This window comes from Ylistrum balloti, unplaced genomic scaffold (assembly GCF_031769215.1).
Source record: "Ylistrum balloti isolate Yb309-2 unplaced genomic scaffold, AGI_CSIRO_Ybal_v1 Utg369678, whole genome shotgun sequence".
Lineage (NCBI taxonomy): Eukaryota > Metazoa > Mollusca > Bivalvia > Pectinida > Pectinidae > Ylistrum > Ylistrum balloti.
The window spans coordinates 436,541-463,714 of record NW_026781920.1 but is presented as its reverse complement, the minus strand read 5'-3'; the positions used below and the strand labels follow the sequence as shown (position 1 = coordinate 463,714).

At 34.7% G+C, this 27,174-nt stretch overlaps 1 protein-coding gene across 1 annotated transcript in view; it reads left to right on the top strand.

The window, feature by feature from the left end:
- The window catches only part of LOC132563990 (uncharacterized), a 162,087-nt gene that overhangs the window by 49,411 nt on the left and 85,502 nt on the right, over window positions 1–27,174 (top strand). The window contains exons 33-68 of the mRNA XM_060228745.1: window positions 178–333; window positions 1,552–1,738; window positions 2,204–2,394; window positions 3,146–3,364; window positions 4,419–4,533; window positions 4,806–5,075; window positions 5,158–5,415; window positions 5,852–6,102; window positions 6,432–6,524; window positions 7,182–7,444; window positions 7,815–8,027; window positions 9,826–9,889; window positions 10,803–11,012; window positions 11,594–11,705; window positions 11,881–11,989; window positions 13,333–13,484; window positions 13,952–14,064; window positions 15,046–15,201; window positions 15,483–15,633; window positions 16,153–16,343; window positions 16,781–16,999; window positions 17,639–17,753; window positions 17,947–18,284; window positions 18,751–19,119; window positions 20,091–20,167; window positions 20,727–20,790; window positions 21,319–21,525; window positions 22,001–22,118; window positions 22,476–22,590; window positions 23,070–23,215; window positions 23,497–23,597; window positions 23,936–24,091; window positions 24,671–24,848; window positions 25,419–25,609; window positions 26,020–26,211; window positions 27,012–27,126. Coding sequence (XP_060084728.1) covers window positions 178–333; window positions 1,552–1,738; window positions 2,204–2,394; window positions 3,146–3,364; window positions 4,419–4,533; window positions 4,806–5,075; window positions 5,158–5,415; window positions 5,852–6,102; window positions 6,432–6,524; window positions 7,182–7,444; window positions 7,815–8,027; window positions 9,826–9,889; window positions 10,803–11,012; window positions 11,594–11,705; window positions 11,881–11,989; window positions 13,333–13,484; window positions 13,952–14,064; window positions 15,046–15,201; window positions 15,483–15,633; window positions 16,153–16,343; window positions 16,781–16,999; window positions 17,639–17,753; window positions 17,947–18,284; window positions 18,751–19,119; window positions 20,091–20,167; window positions 20,727–20,790; window positions 21,319–21,525; window positions 22,001–22,118; window positions 22,476–22,590; window positions 23,070–23,215; window positions 23,497–23,597; window positions 23,936–24,091; window positions 24,671–24,848; window positions 25,419–25,609; window positions 26,020–26,211; window positions 27,012–27,126 — 6,175 coding nt within the window. The remainder of the gene's footprint in view (window positions 1–177; window positions 334–1,551; window positions 1,739–2,203; window positions 2,395–3,145; window positions 3,365–4,418; window positions 4,534–4,805; window positions 5,076–5,157; window positions 5,416–5,851; window positions 6,103–6,431; window positions 6,525–7,181; window positions 7,445–7,814; window positions 8,028–9,825; window positions 9,890–10,802; window positions 11,013–11,593; window positions 11,706–11,880; window positions 11,990–13,332; window positions 13,485–13,951; window positions 14,065–15,045; window positions 15,202–15,482; window positions 15,634–16,152; window positions 16,344–16,780; window positions 17,000–17,638; window positions 17,754–17,946; window positions 18,285–18,750; window positions 19,120–20,090; window positions 20,168–20,726; window positions 20,791–21,318; window positions 21,526–22,000; window positions 22,119–22,475; window positions 22,591–23,069; window positions 23,216–23,496; window positions 23,598–23,935; window positions 24,092–24,670; window positions 24,849–25,418; window positions 25,610–26,019; window positions 26,212–27,011; window positions 27,127–27,174) is intronic.

Here is a 27,174-nt window from a genome sequence, read left to right as displayed (position 1 = left end):
AGTCTACAGTAACGTCTATCACCTGTGAATAATGTTTTGAACAGGCAAACAACTTTGATCACAGATTTAAGTTTTCCATCAAATTCATTAGTATTGTGCGTTATGTTAAAGTATTATGTTATTTTGAGGTAAGATATGCATGTTTCCTCCATTTCCTTATGCTTTCGTGTTTAACAGGTGCCTGGTTGGCCCACAGATATAGGGTTAACAGAGATTGTAGTCCAGACTGTGTGTAGGTCAACAGTGGAAACGTCTGCAGCCGCTACTGCATGTAAGAGTGTACCTGGTGTTTACTATGACGCCAGTCTCCAGAACTGTATATATGACATACAGGTAGAGTAAAAATCATTAAAAAATTCTTTCTCAATTGTCTGTAGGCTTGATGAAAAATTCTTACAAGAATTTCCTCATGAAAACAACAGCTAGTCTCTTAAGTACTTATGTTACTTTCGTTTTGATTTTGTTGTTGTGATTAGACTAGTGTTGTGTTTAGAAATATTGGCAGGTTCAACCACCATAGCACAGTAAACTTCAAACCAAATCAGCCATCTCAGAAAGCATTTCTATAAAAAGTATTTAAGCTGCTTCTATAATTGATTTTGTCCTGTACTTCATCACTGGCATATCATTTACGGCCACAAGAAAAGTCCACACCTGCAGATGTTGGGGAGTGTTTTCTATAGCATCATAAAGAAAAATGAATATCTTACAGGGGATGACACATTACTTCTCACTCAAAGTCTTGGGATGGGCTTAGTACTAGACAAGCCCACATGGCCCAATGCATGCTTACATCTGGGCGAACAACATTGATTAGTATCAGTTGCTAAAAGTTATTCCGCAAAATTTTTTTTTTAAAAAAACATACTTTTTACTTAAAGTGAAGGGTCAGGCATATTAGAGGACAGGTCAAGATGGCCATCATGTAACTTAAAAAGTCTAGGGGTGGGCTTATAAAGGACCCCTTAGTGCCAACACATTTCTTCTTCTCAAAATCTTGGGTTGGCTAATTACCATACCCATCAAGGTCTTGAATGGTTTATTACAGAACTCCTTTGGAAGAACACATTTTTTCTTAATCAAAGTCTAGAGTGGGCTTATTACAAGAACCCTTGGGGCCAACATATAACCTCTGACGTATTGTCTGTTTTCAAATTGAATCATTTAAGTGTAATGTGTAATTGTGGTGACAAACTTCTCGTATTGTCTGTTTTCAAATTGAATCATTTAAGTGTAATGTGTAATTGTGGTGACAAACTTCTTTCAAAATTTTTTTTTTTTTTATTATTCTTGAAGATTCATCAGGTTTCCATCCCTCCTCAAAGTTAGGACAAGGTGATGCTAACTTAATTTAACTCAACATGAAGAATAGAGATAAAGGCATCAAACTTACTTTAAATCATCTTCAAAAATTCTGATTAGGACACACATACTGTAAAATCAGATATTTTTGTGGGGCTTTAGTTTTCATGTTTTTCAAAAATTCACTAATTTGTGGAAATTTGAAATCGTTATTAGCTCATTGAGTTTATAGAATGTATGTTGTTACAGATCACAAATGACTTGCGTTGGAGTTTGACACCTGCAGAGAACATTAAAGAACAGTGTGAGATTCAGTTGAACAGTAACATGAATCTATGGGAAGCATGGAATGGCACCTCCAATATTGGTCCACCGCTATCCATCCTCAATCAGATCTGTCTTCACGAATGTGGTGGTGCAGGAAGTTGTGTTGAAGGTAAGTTCCAAGTTTAAAGACGAATCAGTAATTTTATGGAAGGGGTGGAGGAAAGCAGCGAGGGTTCCATCTCCTTTTGTCGTGTCCTGTTCCAAATCAATCATATCTTTAGAATTTCTCATTAAATTTGGTTCAATAGTTTCAAAGAATCATAACATCAAGTTCTACACCTGATCAGATTCTTGTTTTCAAAGGAGCTGAAGGATTCATGATAGATTTTATACACATTTTCTGGTTATTCAAAGTGTTGCTAAATACTTGTTGTCAAAGTTGAGAGCTAGGCTCAAGGTTAAAGTTCAAAATTATTATTTATTGTAAATTCATCATTATTTCTCTTAGGCTTTAAGTGGATGGGGGATCTGATTTTACTAATGTTTACAGAATACATTGCATATTCAGATATTCTTTACAACTGATGTCACATCAAGAAACTGATACCAACTTATCTATACTGGTATTTTTCAGGATCTTGTGTATGTAATGAAGGGTTTGCCGGCCTGGACTGCTTCACCAAGCGAACAGATGCCCCAAATATATTTTCACTCAGTAATAATGGTCTTTGTGACCTTCGGAGTGCCCTCTGTTCATCTGTGTCCGTATACAGTAACAACACTCTCAATGTGGACACACTGAGTTGTCATTTCCGCAAGATTGAGGTAAAATAAACTGGTTGTCTTCAAGAATGGATTCTATAAAATCAGAAAATTTGGTGGGTCATAAATTTCTGTGGTTCATTAGCATTTGCATTCACTGATGAACAGTTCTATGAAAATCCTAAATATATTATCAATTTTTACTGGTTACCATTTCTGTGGACATTTATGAATTGTAGATTAATTGACTGAAATAAAATCACATGAAAATGTCTGTTTTTGTAGGAAATGTTCTTTTTTCAATTTTGTGATCAAAAATGTAAAATTAGCAAGGTACTTCAAGTGTAACAGGAACAGCAACCATTTGTACATTTGTACTTTGTTTCAATTTCAATAATAAGCTTAAAATTTATTAAGACAAATATTGTAAAAGAATTCAGATGTACCAATTTATCAGATGTATTTCAGGGCATTTTATATTCAGCTGTATCCAGTCATCATGCATTTGTTTGTTTTTGCTGGGCACCCCCCAATGATAATCTTGGACCTGTAGACTAACATTTAGTGATTACCAACAGGCTAGTAAGGAAACACTATAGTAAAAACACTCAGCAGAATTTCACTATCATCTGCAAGGCACAATCATACAGAGTAGCCCCTAAGAATGCCATATTTGATAGATGGGTGTATATATATCTAATGTATGAAAGTATACAATTGTAAATAATAAAAGTCCTATTGTCTCTATATAATTCTGACTTTGTTATTTTGTATAAAGACAAAATATTGTTTTTATTTTCTTTTTTTCGTATAGTTGAATGAGACTTCCTTCACCGTTATTAATGAGACGGAAACTATACCAGCAACCTTTGTGTCCTTTAACGAGCTTACCTGTACACTACCTTCTGTAGGAAGTTACGAAATCAGCATCAGCAATAATGGAACACAAGCACTGAGTAACAAGGCCTACTTCCTTGTGTATAATTCTCTCTGCTTTGACTGCAGTGTCCAAACCATGACATGCTCACCAAAGGTAGGACTGATGATAATTAAAGAAAAATATGCACTGAATACTTTTACTTTATTTTAAACCCTTAGTAAGTCCAGGGGAAACAATACATCATCTTCCAGACTGGATATTTCTACAGAACAGCAATAAATATCAATGGTCTTATTACCAGAAGATCAGGGGGGAAAATTGGCTCAACTTAAACGATTTACATATATGTGAGTTAAGGTTGTTGTTAGGGTGTTGTTTGTCAGTATTCCAATCTAAAATCTTCTTCTCTGAAACTGTTGATCAGAATAACACCAAACTGTGGTGGTGAAACCTTCAATAGATCAAAGTTTATTCAAATATACCGTAATTATCCTACATGAAGTCTAGTGGCCCATAACATTACAGCTTATTCAAAGTAAGGGAGGTGGGCTTTATTTGGTGATATTTTTACTGAACTTCCAATAGATGTTGATGGTATTATTTTTGGACTTTTGTTTATTGAAGGAAAATTACTGTAGGAATTCATCTCTTCGAACTCATTGATAAGGGTAAAAGTACTTCATTAAGGGTGATTTTTATAAACCATTTAACCCACTGCTAAAATTGTCTCAACATAGATATTGTACACTTTCATTTTCTGCCTATCCTACATGAGCTATGTCAGGGTGTACGTAACGTCACTTCTGAGATCGCCAGATGTGCAGATTTCTTTTTGACTCGGTTCACATATGATATACAAGTATCACTGTTTTTCCTCTTTACCAAAATATTTTTACTCTATAAAGCCTTTTTCCTGTATTCAGTTTACATGTGCAGTGTAAAAGCTAAAAGCAAACAGAATGGTTAATGTAATGTACAGAACGGAAATTGGCTCGATTATATCCAAGTCCGAATGGTCAAATTGCTTCACTTCTACAAACCAAACCCTCTCTAAACTGGCCAAATATTAATCTCCCATTCATGGTCGGTTTGGAGAAGGTCCACTGTATAAACAATTTGTTTCTTTGTGATTCATTTTTGTAATTGTGCTGAAATATATTCTTGTCAGCAAACTGTAAATATTTTCTTTCTTTTCTGTTTTATATAGAACACATCATGTTTAATAAATGATGTGTGCTATGAAGCTGGCGACTATAACCCCTCCAACAGTAGAGAGTTCTGTGACCCAAAAATCAACACAACACAGTGGCAGATGGCTAATGGTAATTTTGGAGAAATTCTTGTAATCTTTCAAGGATGATAAAATTCAATTGCATTTTGTCTTCATTTAAAAATTCAACATAATATCAACAACCGAACAGGGAAAAAAATAAAGAAAAAAGGAAGGAAAGAATAAATTTCAAAGAAATAATTAAGAATTGAAAAAAGTAATGAATGAATTGATTATGTACCTTAGTGAACAAAAACTGTGGTATATTTTTGCTCTGGTTTTGAATTTGTGTACTCCGACAAGGGCTGTCTTCTTTTTTTTAAGATTCCTGTGAAATTTTGGATCTGGCCTGGTACCAGTACAAAGGAAGTGAGATTATGGGCATGGTTTTGGAGGAAGTTGCTAGTAACGGGGACATCAATAACTGTTTGGAGGCATGTCTGATGAACTATGAACCAGATCCGGTTTGTCAGTCATTCACCTATAATGCATCATCTGGCAACTGTACCCTCAATCTGAAGGACACATTGGCTTTAGGAGCCAACCATATAGATATGATGGATTCAACTTTGTACGAATGGCAATGTCAGAATGGTATGTTATCTTTCATCATATCCTGTTTTCTTAGTTAAATAGAATACTGTTGTCTAGATTAAGATATTTGTTTCTGTTCCAGATCCTTGTGGAAAGCGAGGGATTGATTGGCAGAGATTTCCAGGCTATACAATCATAGGCCATGTAAAGAAGGAAGTGGCAGGCATCTCCTTGATTAACGAATGTCAACGACTTTGTCTAATCGAGACAGAATTTTTGTGTCGCTCCTTCCACATCCAGGATGGTCTGTGTACATTGATGGCCATTACGCGATCAGATGTTGGTATTGACTTCGTGCTCTGGTCTGGGTTCATCTACATGGAGTGGAGATGTAGTACAGGTATTGATGGCCAGTGATGTCAGAAAATTCAAATTTAAAAACAAGTCCATAGATTTAAAAAAAAAAATGATAATAATAATAATATTGATAACAATTTTGTATATGCAGTTTAGTTTGGTTTTTACAAAACGTTTTTTGTTATCATTGGTTAAAAATAATTTGTAGAGCATTCCGGAAACTTTTTAGTATAGAACTGTTTACATGCCATTTCTAATGGATGCATAAAGGCATGTTAATAAAAAAAAGTGTTTAAAATTTTTCCACTCAACTTTAAAATGGATTTTTTTTTTCTGTACAAGGTTTTATGAAGTGGACCCCTTTTATGGTTTTGTAAGTGTACAGTGCCCTTGTTAGGTCAAATACAGCAATAAATTTCATAATACCTGGCTGTGTATTTTAAAATATGCTTTAACAAGTGGTATTCATATTTTTTCAGGTAATAACTTCCCAATTGTGAAGAGCAATCCAGATGTCTCCGTCGCTATTGTTCCCGGAGAAGATGTCTTTAACCAGACATTGAAATGTAGCTTTTCCCCAATTGAATCTATGAGTAGGATACAGTACGACATCAGATGGCTGATTGATGACGTCATTGTCATGCAGGAGATAGCAACGGGCCTGACTGGTGACTCAGCTGAATTTTACCTGGATAGGCATTACATGGCAGATTTACCATTTGGTACAAAAGTAAGATTTGATACTAATTATTGACATTGTATTGTAAAATTTTTCTTGAATTTCATTTTAATAGTGAAGTTTTATTGAGAGTACAAAAATAAAATTTCAGTATTAATTAGAGTCATTGTACAGTTAAGTTTTGCTTGAATTTCATTCCCATAGCAGAGGTTTTTGAAGAGCACAAAAATAAAATTTCAAAACCACGTATTGTCATTTTGTTGTAATATTTACTTGAATTTCATTTCAATAGCAGAATTTCATGGAGATCAAAACATGGGAGGAGTTTTTGTTTGACAATAAAAGTGCTCTTATATTAATCAGCATGTGTTTTGTTTCAGCTATCATGTGGTGTTTCTGCATGTATGTATGACAACTGCAACCAAACTCAGGGGGCATTCAGACAGAGTGAACCAATCACAATTGCTGTTCAAGTAAGTTTTTGTCTAGATTCAACATATCAAATGAAGAGAATATGTTTTCTGTCGTATACAGTCTTGGAGATTGCAGGTGCCAGACACTGCTGGTGGTGGACTTTTCGTTCCCAAGGTGTGATGTAAACTGCATGCCAGGTTTGAATTCAATCAGATATTGGCACAATTCAGAGTAAACAAAGTCATGTAATTGATGTTCCTCTGCAATTATCAGAATGTGAAAATTCAAAATTTTATTAAATCATGGGGCCAGTGCACCTACCCTTTTAGATTTTGACATTTGTTACCATCACTTTTGATTTTTCTCAGTCTCCTCAAAACCAAAAGGTTTCAAAATTTAGGCCCTCAGCATCACTGACATGCCCTAGAAGGAGGAAACACCTGTATCATGCAGTTTTAATCATTATTTGGTACTTCTGTATCTAATTATATCTTTGCAAGATTATTCAAGAGAAATAATCAAAACTTTGTGCAATTATCAAGCTAGCATTCTGATTTGCCATGAAGAAGTTCCCTGTTAAAATACTTTTTCTGTTACCATGGAAATAGATAGGGCAGATTACAAATTTCTGTTGTAAGTCCCTCTTGGATTTAACATTTTATCTCAGATCTTGAACTTTTTACTTTACTTTTTACTTTACAACCTTGAACTTTCAGGTTGTATCGGCCACAACTTTGTCAGTACAGGAAGGTGAAGAAGGAAAAGAGATTGCCACCCACATGTCTGTTCCTCCATCGTTCTTATGTGCACGGTCAGTCTTGCCTTTGAACTGCCATGTCTATATCCAGGCCTCAGTCAACCAGTCGCAGGATGACTTGACCTGTCCTGACCAGTCGTCTGTACAACAATTGGTCATTGGCTCAGGCGATGATATGGAGGACTTATCCTGCGGAGTTGTAGTCACCATGACTAATTGGAGGTTTGTAGTCTCAGTGTTTTTAGTGCTGGATGTGATGCCTTTGTAAAAGTGGATATATTTATGCTGCTTAAATTTCATGATTTTTTTTTTTGTTAAATTATTATTTCATTGGTTCCTTATTTGATAAATTTTTACTAATTGTGAATTCTACTGTGACTATTTCACCAGAATTTAAATGAAAAAAAGGTTTTTGAAGTGATAGTTTGTAGAATTGCATCATTTGATATGCTAATGAAGATATGTTTTAAGACTCCCACAATGAAGGAAAAACAAAAATGAAACGTGTATGAGAATTTATTTTTCTACAGTTAATATCACAAGTTTAGTTTTTTGATGTTGGTGATGGTTCTCTCATTATCATTTTTCCTAGATGGACTCACAAAATAATGGTAGGTGCTAAAATTGATGGAGTCTATGATGGTGACCACAAACGGAGTGTTCATATATCTGGACATGTGATAGAGAATGGAACAATGTCTGCTTCAGCTGAGTTTGAGACATTGGAGGTGACTGCTATTGATATGGATCATCCAGGTCTGTGTGGCTCAGTAAACAGTCCGAACCTTCGAACATTTGATGGCAGGTGAGAGTTTCACTGATCCAGGCTAGAACAGATTGTATACTGTCTCAGACATTGTATCAGACACTGTATATCATCTAGGCACTCTCTGTTGTAATTTCTAAGGTATTGAATCATTATTGTGACCACAAATTATTCTCTTTATTTCAATTGCGTCATATGAGATCTTTAATATGTTACTTAAAGACACCCATATTGGGTGACTAATTCACAGTCCTATCTTGTCACATTTGACATTTGGTATTGGTACCATAAATGTACCTATTTTAGAGGATATTTTATTCTAGTGCTTTTAGCATTGAAAGGATTATGTCAAAATGTGGTTGTGCTAATTACAGTTTCATTATTCTGGTTATATAGTCATTATTTTGGGCTCAAAAAAAATTATCATCACACTGGTTTATCATTGCACGGGATTATCATTGTACTGGTTTATCATTGTACTGGTTTATCATTACACTGGTTTATCATTGCACTGGTTTATCATTGTACTGGATTATCATTGTACTGGTTTATCATTACGCTGGTTTATCATTGTACTGGTTTATCATTGCACTGGTTTATCATTGCACTGGTTTATCATTACACTGGTTTATCATTGTACTGGTTTATCTACTGGTTTATCATTGTACTGGTTTATCATTGTACTGGTTTATCATTACAGTTGTTTATCATTGTACTGGTTTATCATTGTACTGGTTTATCATTACACTGGTTTATCATTGTACTGGTTTATCATTGTACTGGTTTATCATTGTACTGGTTTCTCATTACAATGGTTTATCATTGTACTGGTTTATCATTGCACTGGTTTATCATTGCACTGGTTTATCATTACACTGGTTTATCATTGTACTGGTTTATCTACTGGTTTATCATTGTACTGGTTTATCATTGTACTGGTTTATCATTACACTGGTTTATCATTGTACTGGTTTATCATTGTACTGGTTTATCATTACAGTTGTTTATCATTGTACTGGTTTATCATTGTACTGGTTTATCATTGCACTGGTTTATCATTGCACTGGTTTATCATTGCACTGGTTTATCATTGTACTGGTTTATCATTACACTGGTTTATCATTGTACTGGTTTATCATTGCACTGGTTCATCATTGCACTGGTTTATCATTACATTGGTTTATCATTGTACTGGTTTATCATTGTACTGGTTTATCATTACACTGGTTTATCATTACACTGGTTTATCATTGTACTGGTTTATAATTACACTGGTTTATCATTGTACTGGTTTATCATTGTACTGGTTTATCATTACACTGGTTTATCATTGCACTGGGTTATCATTGCACTGGTTTATCATTGTACTGGTTTATCATTGCACTGGTTTATCATTATACTGGTTTATCATTGTACTGGTTCATCATTGTACTGGTTTATAATTACACTGGTTTATCATTGTACTGGTTTATCATTGTACTGGTTTATCATTGCACTGGTTTATCATTGTACTGGTTTATATAGATGATACAGGTATTGTTGGTGATGATGATAATGGTACAGTCTTGATGAAGCCTCACCCTGAGTGGAGACATTAGTTGGCCTTATAAAGAACTAACTCACTGTTGAAGCTTGGGTACATTGTGATTGAATGTACCTTTGTTGATTTTGAAATTTTATTAATAGTTTGGCATACCTTTCAGTTTTCGTACCCAATGCACAGCACCCTGCTGATCAACCCACATACTTTGAACTGATCTTGGGTCGACTCTAGTAGAACAGTATTTGCTGAAAAAGAATAAAACATAAACTTGTTTTTCTATGTTTTCATTTTTAGATACTACACCAACTTCTATGAGGGTGAGTTTCTCCTGTACCAACACAAGGAATTACAGTATGCTGTAAGTACCAAGTGTAAAGTCCGTTTAAGTACACACAGATGATGTCCACTTGCAACATGTTTTAACTGAAGTACAGAATATTGGATCAAGTTATATTATATTATACTGTATTATCATTAATTTTTCTGGGGAATTTATTTTCCTTTAACTTCTGGTTACTTTAAATCCACAAATTTGTAATGACTATAAAAGGATTAACAGATAAATGTTGGTACAAATTATAGTTAAGTTGATTTTGTTAGCAAGAAATCAAGTCCTAAGGAAAGTGTATTTTTTGGAAAAGCATGATACTTGAGCCCCACAAAAACTATGATTTTACAGTAATATACTTGAGGTACAAAATATCCTAAAGTACTATGTTATGAAACTTAAGGATTTATGGTACCTTACTGTAACATGGAGACTTAAGATGTATCCTACCTTATTGTGACTTGAAGACTTAAGGTTGTATGCTACCTTACTGTGACATGTCGACTGCATGATGCCATTTAACCATAATTGACAACAAAAGGATGTTTGCTGCCTGATGTGACAAGTAGATTTTGAGAATGTGTGCTGCGTTAATTTGACATGGCGTTACAGGGAGATTAAAGGATGTATGCTACCATTCTGTGACTTGAAGACTTGAGAATGTATGCTACCATGGAGACTTAAGGATCTATGCTATCTTACTGTGACATGGAGTTGCAGGGAGATTTAAGGACGTATGCTACCATACTGTGACTAGAAGACTTGATAATGTATGCTTCCTTACTCTGCCATGAAGATTTAAAAATGATTGCTTTCTTACTATGAAAACATGAGGATGTATTCTAAAGATTTTGAAATTATTGCCCTATAAAATATTTATTTTAACATATGATGCATGAAAAATTTTGTTGAATTTGAAATGTGTATTTGATTATTTTGACAGGTACATGTTCTGTACAGACGATGTAATGGTCAGCTAACTTGTACCTGTGCTGTTGCCATTAAACTCCTTGATGACGTCATTGTGATGGACAGATGTGGAGCAAGAAAAGATCATGCCACCAAATGGCCATTCTTAATGCATTACTATATCACTGGTGAACTGACACCTGGCTTCAGATTGCAGCAATTGTACGGAGGCATTATGTATGAGGTACAAGTTGTTGTGTCTCACTCACACCAATCGTACCTTTAACCAATACCTAGCTCCAGGTGACATCATAATAAAAATGATGTCATATTCTGCCATATTGCTGCAAAGGGAGATAATCCAATCAAATGAAGAAATTGAAAGAGAAACTAGTTCAAAATGTTTGGCACAAATTTTGAAAAAGTTATGTACAAGAAATGAAATATATTACTCTTCATATGCTTGAGATCAATTTATTTCTGTCTTGCATTGATATTCTGTAACATCTCAATCTCAGGTTCACCTCAAATGAGTTGAAGTGTACTGTAACATAATAAATTTTCATGGAGAGTTTTATTTTCATTGGCTTTGTGGGTATTCTTTGTCCATAAATTCTCGAAGAATCAATAATCTGTCGACATACCATATTTTCCTGTATATTTTTAGTGTAAGTAGATTTTGTAAGCGCTATTTACCCTATTCATAAAATAAAGATCAAGTTTCTATGAAAAAGACTCAAAAATTGGAGTCCACAAAAATTGAAAATAGAAAGTTTATACTAAAGATGTAAAGATAGCCACCTAATATAGAACTTTATCATTCAGGCTCACCTGCCAACTGGCACAATTGTTAAAGTTGGCCTCAGTGACGTAAATTCCTGGCAATATCTCCATGTCTGGGTTGAGCCATCCAGCACAGATTTCAACAAAACTGAAGGTGAGTTCTGTTTGCTATCATATTGGTACCAAATCAAAGTATGGTATTGTAAAAATAACGGGCATCAATATTGTGGGTTTTATCAATTAATTGTTTGGTATAAAGTCATTGGAGTCTATTATTGGGGGCTGTGTCATAGTTGTTTGGTATATATGAAATTATCTGTAAATTACAGGCCTTTGTGGAACTTTTGATGGAGACAAAAACAATGACCTACAGAAGAAAGATAAGTCAATTTATACTGCCCCTGGACGAAGGCCTGATCCATTCATTCTCTCATGGAGGTAAGGACTAATCACTTCTTCTCCTGGAAGTAAATTAACCAATTATTAGTTCGTAGTTGTTACCACCAAATAGAATTACTTCCCTTATCTCTGTTGTTCATATACAGTGTTATGGTCCTTTTTTGATGTCATGTCCTGTAAACCAATTTCCTGTCTTGTGCCATTCATGTTTTGTGAATTTTATGAATAGAAAAATGTTCTTGAAGTAAATTGGTAAAACAGATATTAAACAGTGATGTCAGTATAGAAGGATATAGTGTGTTTCACAAAAGTTAATCAGAGGATTAAGACCAGATATTAAACACAGTTACAGTGTAGAATTATACAATCTATTTCACAAAAGTTAATCAGAAGATTAAGACCAGATATTAAACAACAGGTACAGTGTAAAATAATACAACCTGTTTCACTAAAGTTTATTGGAGAAATTAATGCCAGATATTAAACAATGATTCCAGTTTACAATAATACAGTCTGTTTCACAAAAGTTAATTGCAGTGAACTTGTTGTGATATGTAAAATCACAAAAATGGAAAGCTACAAAAGAAAGCTGATTTATAGTGTAGCGATATTTACTATAAATACCAAATTTTGCTTTGGTTACCTTTTTGATAGTTGAGTGTAGTGTACTGAAATTGGATGACTCATCCACAACTGTTTGATGTGAAAATTACGGTTTTTTGTAAAATATTTGCCTTGATAGTGAATTTTGTGATAAAAATGATCTTCAATTTGTTTTTGTACCCAATGAATTTTATAAAGAGATCAGGGGATAGAGCCAACGCCGATCGTTCTAATTGACTGGGTAGGTGGTTTCTACACTCCTCAGTCAATCAATGAATTTTATGATGCGATATAAGAGTTAATTCATGGACATCATTTGTGGTCCTATAATCTGTTGACATCATTTGTGGTCCTATAATTGGTTGACATCATTTGTGGTCCTATAATTTGTTGACATCATTTGTGGTCCTATAATTTGTTGACATCATTTGTGGTCCTATAATTTGTTGACATCATTTGTGGTCCTATGATCGGTTGACATAATTTGTGGTCCTATGATCGGTTGACATCATTTGTGGTCCTATAATCGGTTGACATCATTTGTGGTCCTATGATCAGTTGACATCATTTGTGGCCCTATTTTTGACTTTATTTTGCTTTTTCACTTGCCTCGTTTAAGCCTTTTGAGGCCAGTGTTAATATTTGTAGGTCCATCTCAATTGAAGGTGCCAATGAACTGGTTTGCAGAAATTATATGAACCACTCAAAGATAAGCAAGAGGAAAGCATACTGTAAGATCTAGATCAATAAACAGGAAAGTGTGTACTTTTCATCCATAGGGTACCTCAGAACGAAAGCTTATATAATGGACATTGCGGTAGGGTGAGAATGTCTCGTACCTTTGGGTCATGTGACTGTGGAAGGGGAGATAACCAAACCTGTAGCATGAGAATGGATGCCGACCTGTGTCCCCTTGACCAGTTATCAGGATGTAAGTACACAATGAACAAGTTTCTGTTTTTATGGTTTGTATTGTGTAAACATTGCATGATTCCTACTACTTTAGAAAGCTAGAGAATTATATTGTAAGCTTGAATATGTATAGAAGGAGTATTGATGTGTTTTGTACATAGTATTGAATACATCCTTTTGGGTGGTTGGGTGGCACTCTTGACAACTACCTCACCTTTCACCTAGTCATCTGGGGTTCAATTCCTGGATTGGAAATGAAAAGATATGGGGTCATCTACCTGACCACATAGGTCTTCTCTGGGTACTACACAGTAAAACCCCCAAGACTATCATCACCAGTAATTAATGTAAGCTCATTGCTCATTTACCAATTGTAGTGAAATATTTTATATTCATGCTCTTTGTCACTTTGTCATCCTTTGGGACTGCCATTAATAGTTGGAACAAATGATCTGAGGCTTAATGAGCCATCTTTGTTTTGCCAAGATGATCTGACTACAGACATGCTGGTGATGCAGCGACGACTCCCCGTTGGATGTGGGGAAGAAGATGTCCCAGAAAACATGCAGTTTGAGTTTGATAAAGACTTCATACCACAGGTAACAGATATATTTTGTCCTTCAGCATCCTCAATACTCCAAGAGTTAAGATCACTATTGCTCTCTGCAACCCTAGAACATTTCATAACAAAATTGGTGTCAGGAGAAAAAAATGACCAAGCCCAGACTGAAAAGCTCTTTTGAAGATTACAAAGGCAACACACCACTTTAAAGCCAGTACAACATAGCGTTATACAACCTCAAGATTTGTTTGATGTACATCAAAGGTTCAAACTAGTCTTCTTGTCTTATCCACAAGGTGTCGCAAATGGAACCTTCCATTTCGCTATGAAATGTTCCAGGGGTATTGAGGATGGTGCTTCAGTTGTTTAATGCCATTCTTTACGTCAAATAACTTGCCATCCATGATGTTTTATTCTAAAATAGGTTTTCAAATTATAACAATGTTTATAATGTAATCATGATGAAAGTTTTAAAACGAAAAGTGAGGTACAGGTTTATACAAAAATATCCATATTTAGTTATACTGCTGATATCATGAAATTCTTGAGCGGTGATAAGCTCACCCACATCTAGTGCTGTTTCTGTAGCACTTTTAGTAAATACATTATTGCTGTCCTGTAATAAGCCCAATTCTTTACTTTCTTTCAAAAAATAATGTATACTTTCAGGATTAATTTTTTCTTGGTTTGGCTATTTCACAGATATTGCATTTAGCATACATCTATCAGTTGGCATCCATTTACACAAGCCTGACAGATATTTTCCGATATTTTGATTCACCACAAAAATGTTTTGCTAGATATTTAGTTTTATGCTTTCTTTATTGACTGCAAACTTGTGAAATAAAATTCCTTGCAAATGTCACTATTTATACAGTATAATTTAACCCCTTGGCTAATTGATAAACAAATATGGTGTTGAAATCCTTTTAATTTATCTAGAATGACTTTGGAAAAGACAAGATGACACACGTCATTTTTCAGGAAGATGCTGTGCATCGTAAATTTTCTGTTACAGGATTACAGTTTCCCGACAGCTTCGAACATAACAGAAGACATGGCACGTACTCACTGTCAGGGTGTGTTGGCAGCTAGTACAGCGGGACAGCTGTGTGAAAACATCACTAATGTCGACTTTGATCTTGCTGTGGAAGCGTGTGTCACTGATATCAGGGTATGACAGCTTTTCTTGTTTAAAAAATGGCATTGAAAATCAAATGAGAGTAATAAGGAAACCTTCACTTTTATAAAAGTCTTTTTACATCTATTTTGAAAATGAATGCTTGAAGTGTTTTCAATGATGGAGATTTGGAAAACTTGGGAGAAACATTTCAGCTTTTTTTCATTTTAGAATTTTAGTATATTCTTGACCTATGTAACAAAGGATCAAAATCGATATTCCTGCCTTTTTTATCATATACCAATCTTCATTTCTTGGAACATTGATGTTTACAGATCACAGATTCCTATAACTGGACTCATACCTTGGAGACTAATATTATTGTACAGTGTCTGACGGAAGTTCAGCGTATGGTTGCTCCGTCCACCGCCATTCTTAATGGCATCTGTTTTGAGGATTGCAATGGCAGAGGAACATGTGTAGAAGGTGAGTTGAACAATACATATTTGAAAACTGACATAAAATAAGAAAAAATATGGTTTTTTGATTTAATGTAACTATATGTCTGGGACTTATCTCTGTATATACACTGGAAACTACTTGCCACAATAAACAGCTTGACCAGTGACAACTTATCATGAGTTCAGTAGGTTAAGCATCAGACAAATAAGACAGAGGTCCCAGGTTTGAATCCCACTGAAGACATTCGAATAAACCTCTGTTGCATTGACACCCATGTAGGGGCTCAAGTAATGAGTATCGCTGTGACCCCTGGAAATTTGGAGAACAATTTATTTCCTTGAGAGAGAGATTGTATTACTGGTAAAATACTAGCAGCAATACTTACTTTACCACACAGTGAGAGATGTTCTCTATAGCTTGATCAGTTGAGCTTTAGACAAGTAAACCAGAGATCCTAAGTTTGAATCCTTATGGAGGCATTGAGAGATATGACACCCTCAATTGCATGTAACTTGTTTCAAGTTTTACTTTATTTTTGTTCAGGCTACTGTCGGTGTGCAGAAGGATTTGGAGGTGAGGCGTGCAGAGTGAATACAATTGAAGCCCCTGAGGTGTACTTCCTTGCGGAAAATGGATTTTGTGATCTTGCATATTCGCCATGTACATCGCTGGTAGCTTTTGGGGATACATTCATAAGGTCGGAGAAGCTCACAGCCAGAGTATGGGAAATACAGGTATTATTTGTATACCTTAACACCGGAACTTAAAATGTTATGTTCTTTTAAATTTGACTTTCTTTTTTCATTGGTGATGATTTTGTTTTCCATTTTTTTCTCTTTTTTACCAAAAATTGATCCAATTTGTTAATTTTATATATTATCACAAATAACAGGTATTCTAGGTAATGTAAGTAGTTAACAACTGTGTATTTGTATAACTGAAAATTTATTTATTATTTTTAGTCAAAAGAAATATAGTCACACCTCATTATCTAAAAGTCATTTAACTTGAAAACCCTGTTTAGTTCGACGTAATTTATTGGTCCCAGCCAAACTTTGAACCAAACATTCCAACTCAATTCACTAAAATTACTCAAAGTTTCCCCTTCGTCCCTCCTACCTGGCAATATCAAAGTTTGTACATTATTTAAGCATGACTTGTTTATTTCCAGTTGAGTAATGATGGAACAAATAACACAGTAAGTGATATGGAGCTATACAGACCAGGCCTCTTCCTAACTCCGTACCAAGTTGCAGTGTTGACCCCAAAGGTCACAAGTTACATAGTTGCCTTGAGTAACGACAACTCCACCTACAGTAATTCTCAAATCTTCACTGTTTACCATAGTGAATGCCATGAGTGTTCAGCTCCAGCGACTTGTGTAGCTAAGGTAACTATGATGTTAACTTTAATTACTATCTGTTTTCTTGGTCAGAGTAGTCCTCAGGGTGTTCTGATTGGTCAGATTGTCTTCTAGAATGTTCTGATTTGTCAGATGAACTTTTAGAGTGTACTGAATGGTGCAAGCAGCCTCAGGGTGTTCTGATTGGTCAGATTGGCTTCTAGAATGTTCTGATTGGTCAGATGAACTTTTAGAGTGTTCTGAATGGTGCAAGCAGCCTCAGGGTGTTCTGATTGGTCAGATTGGCTTCTAGAATGTTCTGATTTGTCAGATGAACTTTTAGAGTGTTCTGAATGGTGCAAGCAGCCCCAGGGTTTTCTGATTGGTCAGATTGGCTTCTAGAATGTTCTGATTGGTCAGATGAACTTTTAGAGTGTTCTGAATGGTGCAAGCAGCCTCAGGGTGTTCTGATTAGTCGGATTAGCCTTGATAACGATCTGATTGGTCTGATGATCTTAGGTAATGTTCTGAAGGATGTGTGGTATTAGCCTAGGTAATGTTCATATTAAAATTTTTTCTTTTATCTTTTGTTTGAAAACTTAGCAGCAATTCAGTGTTTCTGTAAAAAGGATTGCAGAAGAACATTGCTGAATATTTTTTTTATGGTACTGACTTTTTCCATTTCAGCCATTAACTTGTCTTATCGACAACAATTGTTACCAGTTTGGTCAGTTGAATCCTGACAACATCTCTCAAGTGTGTAATCCCGATGAGAATTATGATATGTGGAGCATACTTAGACGTAAGTATATATGAAATAACGAAATTATCATAATTTTTATTAGAAGACATCTGTAACTAATCTACTCTTGTTTGTTGACAATTATACAATTGTAAGGATATAAAACACAAGAGCCGTGATTCCCTAAATTGACATTATTTGAAGACTTTCGAACTATTTTGTTTTGAGTTCATTGTTGAAATCATTATTCCAGCATATCCCCTGGTGCGAGATCCCCCTGTTCTTAGCTATACATACAACATGTCTGCTCAGCGATTCTGGTTCCACTGTGACTACGATTTGCCAACACAAAGGAACAACTCACTTTTCTCCCTTGTTTGGACTCTTGATGGTGAAATTGTTGACACTGTAATCTTGGACAACAACATAACTGATTCCAACATGACACAAGAAGATGCAGATTTAAATAAGTTTAAGAATTTTACTTACGGCTCCCAGGTGCAGTGTGGGATTGAAGCATGCTACGAGGATAACTGTGATAACACTACCAGTCCAGTAAAATTAAGCAACACAATTCGTGCCTCTGTAACGGTAATTGATCATTATTCATATTTAGCTTTTCCATTATTTATAATGCCATAAATCACTTTTCATTTTCTGAAGGCATCTGACGTTTTTCACAAAGTAATAATTCATTTCAAAGCAAAGGATGGAATTATATATGTTAAACATGTTTGTAACTGACACGAAAGGACTGAAAAAAATAGCTGTCTGCTTTAAAATCTGTGTGTACTGTTTCAATGGTTAAAACCAATACATTGTTTACAATGGGTAAGTTTGTGTTATGGAGATGTCAAGGGCACATCACTAATATTTTTTTGCATTCTGATAAATCCTATCATAGATTCTTAAAATTCTTTGAATAGAGGTGGTAAGGATATTGCATTTATCTTCAATGATGGGTTCCCAGCTTTGTTATGGAGTAACAGTGTTCTTTTTTCATGGAAAAAACAGTTAAAAAAACACATAAATTCCAAGAATTTTGGCTTTTTTTCAGGTGTTGACAGAGTCCCTTACTTTAACAGAGGGACAGAAAGAGAAACAGGTGAAGGTAAAAATGGAGTTCCCTCCCTTTATATTTTGTCATGCGCTATCTAGAGGAAATTGTAGTATTCATGTAATGGCAAAGGTGAAAGAGACAGAGGAATTTTCATGTAACGGAATGATAATTCCACAAGTACAGATTCAGAGGGCTGGTGAGGGCATCCCATGTGGTCTTGTGATCACAGAGGACAACTGGGATGAAGAGTACGAATTTGATGTTCAGGCAACAGTTGACAACCTTAAAGATGGTGATCAGGAAAGGACACTTCTGGTTGAATCTAGCCTTGATGGAGGTGTTGTATCTAATGATGCTTCTGTTCAGGTAACTATAGCTTTTTAAGCAACAAAAAAAGTTTTCATTGTTGTTTGTTTTTAGACAGAATCTATAGGATGGCAATTCAACAGTCGATCACTTATTTTGTCAGGGGAATATCTCAAAGTACACCATTTTGCTTATAACTGCCAAATTTATCATCTAGTTGTATTTTATGGTGAAGAGTGATGCATTCAAAATTTTTTACTTGGGTCCACAATAAATTGATTTTGGGCTATTGTTGAATATGGAATGACTTTGTCAGGTGCATATTATTAAACATTGTTTTATTTACAACTGCCAGATTTTACATTTAAGGTAACCTTTTGGTATGTTATAGTTTTGAATTCTCTCTCTGGGCCAACTATATAGAGAGTCGTTTTCTTTCATTTTGATATCTAAATTTTGCTGTATTAATGTATGGTTGTATGGATCAGTTGTAGCACTGCCTGTATTTTTAATTTCTCCTACTTATATTGACCCCATAACTTACTCTGGTGTTCCGCAAACATCCTCAGGAAGAATTAAAACTGTTTAAAAGTTGTCAATCTTTAAACAGCTTTCATTCTTCTTACGGATGTTGTCTGGTCCTCTAATTTGCTGTTTACACATCTTTGAACCGGACTCCTGTATTCCACTAGGAATCTATCCTAGGAAGACTGCCGATATCACTGAATCTACCAGACTGGATGTTAGATCTCATTTTCTTTGTATTACTTTGGTATTATATATGATTTTAAGACCCTTTGCAATATGTTGACTAGTTTCCATGCTCATTTGCATGAACAAGTCTGACAGTTTATCTAGCTAGCAGTTTTAATTTACCATAAGTTGGATTGACTTCTACATAAGAGCCTGCTTTAATGATTGACATCTTGATAGCCCAAAACTTTACCATAGCTTTGACTGTTTGAGTATTGTGAATGTGTTTGAGAAACATCTATAATTGCATGAGTGTAATAAGTTTGTGGTGATTTCAGGTGACTGTGGAAGATATCAATCCATCAGGACTATGTTCATCAGTCAATGATCCACACATGACTACCTTTGATGGCAGGTCTGTGCTCTAATCTGACAAGAAAGGAGTTTAACATGAATTTTGTTTTTAAATGTTTATTTTTTCGATACTTTTTGCTTCCCCATATCAAATTTGAATGTTGTGTATTTGTATGAATTCTTTTCCTGGAGACACAAACTTGACTTTTTGCCAAAATAGTATTCACAAGAAGATAAGAAGAAATGTTCTCTACCCTAAGTTGGTGACATCAGTGATATGTGCACAATTCCAGTGTTGTTTTTTTCACAATAAACTGTTTATTTTATGAAAAATTTACAAGGTATATTTTATCAAGTTATACAAATGTATAAATAATACTGAAAGAGTATTGGTTTATGATTTTGATTTATATGGATGTTCTTATAATAAGTCAATGAAGTAGTCTTGGTTCGAATTTTTGAATGAACTTCAGTAAATAGCAGTGGGCTTATTACCAGGGATGGGTTTAATGCCAGAAAAATATGGTATGTTAAATGATATGTTGAAGAATCATTCAGAATCTACTTAAGTGATCATCACTTATTGACAATAGATAAATTTTTTTTGTTTTTATTGATAGATACTTCAATGTCTACTTAGAAGGCGAGTTTGTGCTCTACAAACATGCTACCCTACCCTTCGAGGTAAGTCAGATGTTATTAAAGACTTACATCTTTTGAACTATCAATATCTAAATTTCAAAATTTCAACTTTAATTGCTGAAAAACAAAAAACAAAAATACTTACATATCAACAAAAATAAATCACAAATTTGAGGAAACTTGATTCAAATATGGATGGAAGAATGATTTATATGGAGACTCCTGAAGAATACCAGGATTTTAAGACCAGGTGTTCAAGAAGAGTAAGTGTCTTCTGCTTCACTGATGACAATTGCCATGTAAATCTTAGACAGTCATAGTCAATAATGTCATGTTCCTCAAGTAAGAAGAATAACAACTACACCACCTGATATAGCAATATATGCCATTCACTTCCTCCGACTTCTTATTGCAAAAGGAAATATTTAATGATTATCTATGGAGTTTTTTGTTTTATTTAAACAAACTTTAAATCATGAATAATTGAATGAAAATTCTTCCCGCTATTTCCACATAATGTGTTGATGATAAAAACAAGTTTGACTTTTTTACGCATTTGGTATATTTTAGGTTCGAGCTTTCTTTCGAAAATGTAACAGACATGCAGCCTGTAATTGTGCTGTTGCTGTGAAATCTGGCAACGATGTAGTCCTGATAGACAGATGTGGGCCAGAAACGGACACTGTCCAACCTTACCTTGACATAAGGTCATACTTAAATGATAATCTCACGCCCGGGACACGCGTCATGAAATACGAGGACAAGAATGAACACAGGGCAAGTTTACTTTGTAATAGAGACAAGAGTCTTCTAATAATGTGTTACATATACCATTAAGTTTGTCGTATTGAGGATTTGTATTTTTTTTCAGTTTTCTTCAGTGTCAAATGATCGTATAGAGAAACAGATTCCTTAAAATTTAATTAATAAAGAAATGCAAAGCCTTTTTTGAATAACTTACTTAAAAAATACAACTCCTTTTCGCTTAAGCATTTTAGTTTAAATAGTTTGAAAGTTTTAAATACTGAGAGAAAAAATATAAAACATTTTACCATATATAATCTGTAGGTTTTGCAGACAATAGATGAACCTTGACTTTATTTGGTGTATACAGGTACTTTAGCACATTTTTTATCACCAGTTCATTTTTGACTATCATAGATGTATATATGATGTTTTCTAATGTATGTTATGCAGATTAATCATGATATATTGTATATAAGTACTTCAATGTATAATGTTCTTTGTACAGGTATACTTCCCTACAGGAAGTTATGTAGTCATAAAGGATGGAAATTTGAGGAGAGATCCACAAGGTTACCTGAATGTTTTTGTCCATGCCTCTGCATTTGATTTTAACCAGACAATAGGTAGGTAACCTATTTTCAAAGACATGTGACTTAAGAAACTTTAACAGTCATACCTGCTCATAAAACTTGTACGATCATGGAGTGGGATAAAGCAGGCCATTTAATGTGAACATGATATCTCAGCCTGCGTTGATGAGCACTTAAGATTCCCATATAAACTGTTGATTTTGTCACAAGTTTTAGAGATGGAAAGGTTAAGTCGTACTCTTCAGATACTCAGAAGTTGTCTATCATCAAAAATTTCTGAAGAGATTGATCAAAGGAAATTCTAATGTTGTCAGTCTTGTGAAGTTTTAAAAATGGACATATACAAAAAATTTTTATATATACAAAAAAGTTTATCTTTTCTGTGATCAGGTTTATGCGGAACATTTAATGGGGATATGGATGATGATTTAACATTGCCAAATGGAACGGTGGACACCACAAACTCAAGGAAGCCTGATGATTTCTCCCTCCAGTGGAGAGTCAGGTGAGAACCCTAATAAAAATAAACTTATCAGAAATTATCAACTGTAACGTTTTAAGTAAGAGAACATCCCTTTCTGAACGTCTTTATTGTGATTTTATAAGGATGAGGCCTGATAAGAACCCTTCCTGGTCCTGTAATGTGGGAGCAAGAGAAACTGGTTAAATAAGAACCTTTTCTACTCCTGTAATGTGAATTAAACAAGACCAGGCAAAGTTAGAATCATTCCTGGCCCCTGTAATGTGAAAGAACCAGGAATAATCATTGCTTCCTGGGATCTATGATATGGTATTGAAAGAATCAGGCTTGCTTTGAATGCTTTGTAGCTTCTATGGATATTGTGATAGGATGAAGGATAAAAATCCCATCTGAACCCTATAATACACATTGTAGTAGGGAAAGGTACACCACAAAATCAAAGGTAAATTGTAAAAAATTTTTTTAAGTAAACAGGATATTTTAGGTCTTTGTTTTGTTTCTAGGGAGGAGGATTCCTTGTTTGGTGGTTATTGTCCTGACAACGAGGAGGATTCATTAGAAATGGAGGACACATGTACATGTCAGGAGGGTAAAAATGTGACCTGTGATTCTCGTCTGTTCTACAGGTGTGACGTTGATGCTGTACCTGGTATGTTTATCTATGTCTTGTTTTCACCAGAACATTGTTTTCAGATTTCCTTCATTTTAGAACAACATTACAAAACAAGATAGGATCAAATGTAATTGCACAAAATATCATAGAAACATTATGAAAATCTAAAAACAAAAACAAAAATCCACAAAAAAAACCCAAAAAAATTTGAGTTGAGTGCAATAGATCAAGATGATCTTACAGCTCATTAAATCAAGATAATACCTCATTATTTATGATATTTATCATCAATCTTAACATTTTTTGTTTGTTTACAGGGGAAGATATTACAGCCTCTATTCAAAACTTCCCTCTGACTAGATGCTTCAGTATTCAGCCTTGGGATATGTTCCAGTACAATGCTTCTTATATAGCAACTGTAAGTAGCGAAGAAGCTGTCCAAGGGACATAACTCATCTTTGTCCATCAATTAAATCTGCAACTGATTAAGCTGTCACTCTTGATATGGTCAATGTAAAATTTGACCTCAGTTTGACCTTACATAATCTTGTATGTCAATCAACAAAAGCTGATTACAACTTAACGTCTGTTTGACCCTATATGACATTTATACAGCCTGTTTAGAATTTGACCTCTGTTTGACCCACCATAGCCTTGTAACCTCTTGTACAAGCTCAGTAAGGTTTTACCTCTGTTTGAAACTACTTCTCCCCAGTTCTGTGACTAATTTGCCATTTTGATGTTTCATTTTTACAGGCAGGAACATTCCCAACCCCAGGAGGTATTAATGAGACAGAAGCTTACCAGATATGTTGGGATTATGTTTTCTCCGCTGAAATTGGTGTCACATGTAATGGGTTTATATCAGCTCAAATTGACGTGAGCATCCGGTCATGTGTAGAAGACATTGCAGTAAGTTGAGGATTCAAAGGGTAGGAATGAATTAAAAGTTCACATTACAAAGGAACTGCAACAGATATTGTGATTGCTTGCTGGGTTGTTTCATTTATAGAGTTCAAACTACCGCTGTTTTCAAAAGAAACTTGTTGCATTGTTGTTAAATTTGGAAAAAAAAACATTAAAAAGATTTTAAAAGGTAGAAATTATGAAACAGATTTTACATCTGCAATTATGGCCTTTTGGCATTTGAGCACACAACTAAGTTGTAGTTTGATTTCTTGTCAATTCACAGCTGTAAATTCTGATAGCAGATTTATTTGCCTTTTACAATGCTACCATCATGACATCACCTAACCCTTTCTATCGTGATATCATAAAATCTTGTTTCAATGTACAATTTGAAAATTGACAATGAACATCATACCACAACAAGAATTTAAATTCATGAATTGGTGAGAATATCAAATAACAACAATGCCAGAACTAAAACTGAATTTAGAATTTGTATGAGATTTAAATAAAGGATTTGTGAATTACAGTTCTACACATTCCTGAATATGAAAATATTGTAATTTATGTAATATATTTCAGATTACAGATGATGTTTCTTGGGCGTTTGAGGCGCTGTCTACTGTAAAGGTCAAATGTTTAACAGAGCTAGCCACCAACCCTGATCTTTGGATAGTGGTTGGAGGGAACTATGTCCCCCCATTGAACACAACATACCTGCTGTGTCCGGAGTGTGATAACAACAGTACCTGCATGGAAGGTCAGTATTTTGTCTCTAAGACTACAGGCTGTTTTTAATCCATATCAGTTTTAGCATTAAACCTCCTGCAATATGGTTAGGAAGGACTTCAGAGATGTTACTTTATACATACCGGTAATTAAATGTGTCCATCCTCTCTATGTCCGTCTTCAGGTGGAAGTTTGTCAGGAGTGACAATCGTTACACTTTCATCAATTTAATGAATATTTATGCACAAATACAGCCCCTTTTATTGTGGTTTATGCTTGAAATTTCAATTCATTTTCTTTTAAATGCCATTGTGATCAAAGATCAGAGAATGGGTTGTTTTTTTTCCTCAGGAATGAAACCCCTTATTCAATTATTTCTTTCTGTCTGAATTTTGGTATATATGAGTAGTACTTAAGCCACATGATTGCCAGCAGTTGATAATGATTTTTTAATTATCCTTGGGAGTCTTTTGAGGATTTCTCTTAAATTTAATGTTGACATTGGGTTAATTTATTCCAGATTTGTTTTACAAAGCTTGTTGTTTCTGATTCAATGGCATCTGTGAATAGATTTCACATAATATTCTCATTTCAAATCCAGGAGTCTGCCAGTGTGCTGATGGTTTCGCAGGGGGAGATTGTTCTTTGGTGAAAGCTGATCCACCCATCTTACTAGGCTTTGAAGGGGGACAACTCTGTGACAGAAGAGTCAGCACATGCTCTCACCTCATTATCTATGGGAGAAATTTCATCCGAAATGATAATTTAACATGTCATATAAAAGACATTCAGGTAATTTAAAGAGTATGAGATGCTAAGAAGTCTTCTGACCCCTTTGTTTATAAAAAGAACAGATAGTGGTCAGAGTTATCTCTGACTGTTTAAAATGTAGTGAATGAATTTTGTGTCAGTCTTTCACAACATTTCACATTTATATAATGGGAGATCATACTATTAATTGCAACGTTTGTCATTATCTTAGCAATGGGCTATTTTTCTCATCATTTAATAAATTAACAAAAAAAAGTTAATAAAAATGTTGTGAATGTGAAAACTTTACACTGCCTGCTATAATGAACAAAGGGGAATAATTCTGCTTTCCTGTCTACACTGCCTCAATAATAAGGGATAAAAGAACATCTCCTGTGATGAAATCTGGAGGGTAAGATCTCTTGTAATAAACTTATCTTCATGGATTGTAGACAAATGAAGTCATCACAAAACCTGCAACATACGTTTCTATGGATACCGTCATTTGTGAAGTGGTCCGTGCAACAAGTGTGAATGTTTCGATTAGTAACTATGGTACTCTGGAGAGTGATCCTGCTCCATATCTTGTGTATGATTCATTCTGCCAGACATGTGATCTCAACTCCAGAATTTGCACAAATAAGGTGAGTTGTTTATATGAAAATTGTTGTCCATGTCCATTTGTCATATCCCTTTTCCAGTCAATATCATATTATAAGAATCTCTCAATGGATTTTGTTCAAATCTAGCTCATGGTATCATAACATTTTATTTTACACATGATCATGTTAGTAAGGTGGTCAAGGTTAAGGGTCAAAGGTCACATTCAACAACGTGTGCAAATTCATGAAACAATTGTATTTATCTGCATGGAAGGGAGGCATTCATGTCCTGCAGACATTTTCTACTTTCTAGTCTTCATACATATAATCTCAATCAGCAATACATAGAAATTATGGTGATACTTGAAACCTACAAGTTTAAGAGGTAACCTTATTTTTGAGCTTTTTGCACTGAACTTATTGCATTGAAATATGATTGCACTATTAGCACATTCTACAAAGCAGTTTATAAAGTAACGATTTCGGATGCATGAATTTATCATTGCATTGATTCACTGATAATGTTAACCCGGTAAAATTTCGTTGTACCAAATAAAATACATTGTAAAATCATAGTGTTTTGTGGAGGACTTATTTTCATTCATTTTGTGGATACTCTAATTCCAACGATTCAGATGGCCATAAACTGCTAAAATAACAGTATATTTATTGAGTTATATTCATCCATGAAATCAAATGTCCACAAAAAAAAAAAATTATTTTACAGCGCTTTCTCACCCTGGATTTATATTAGACTCTATTTCAGAAAAATGTTGAATTGTTTTTTCATCTGATGAACCTTTAACATAATATGTTGGATGAATTTGTTTCACCATTCATAGGATGACATTTGTGTAATTGGTGGAGAGTGTTACGTGACAGGACAGTTTTTCCCTCAGGATGCCACCAGGGTTTGTTTCCCAATTATCAGCCGGACTGCATGGACAGAGGTCAATGGTGAGTACATCAAGGCATCAGAGCCTGCAACTCTGACAAGGTCAATTA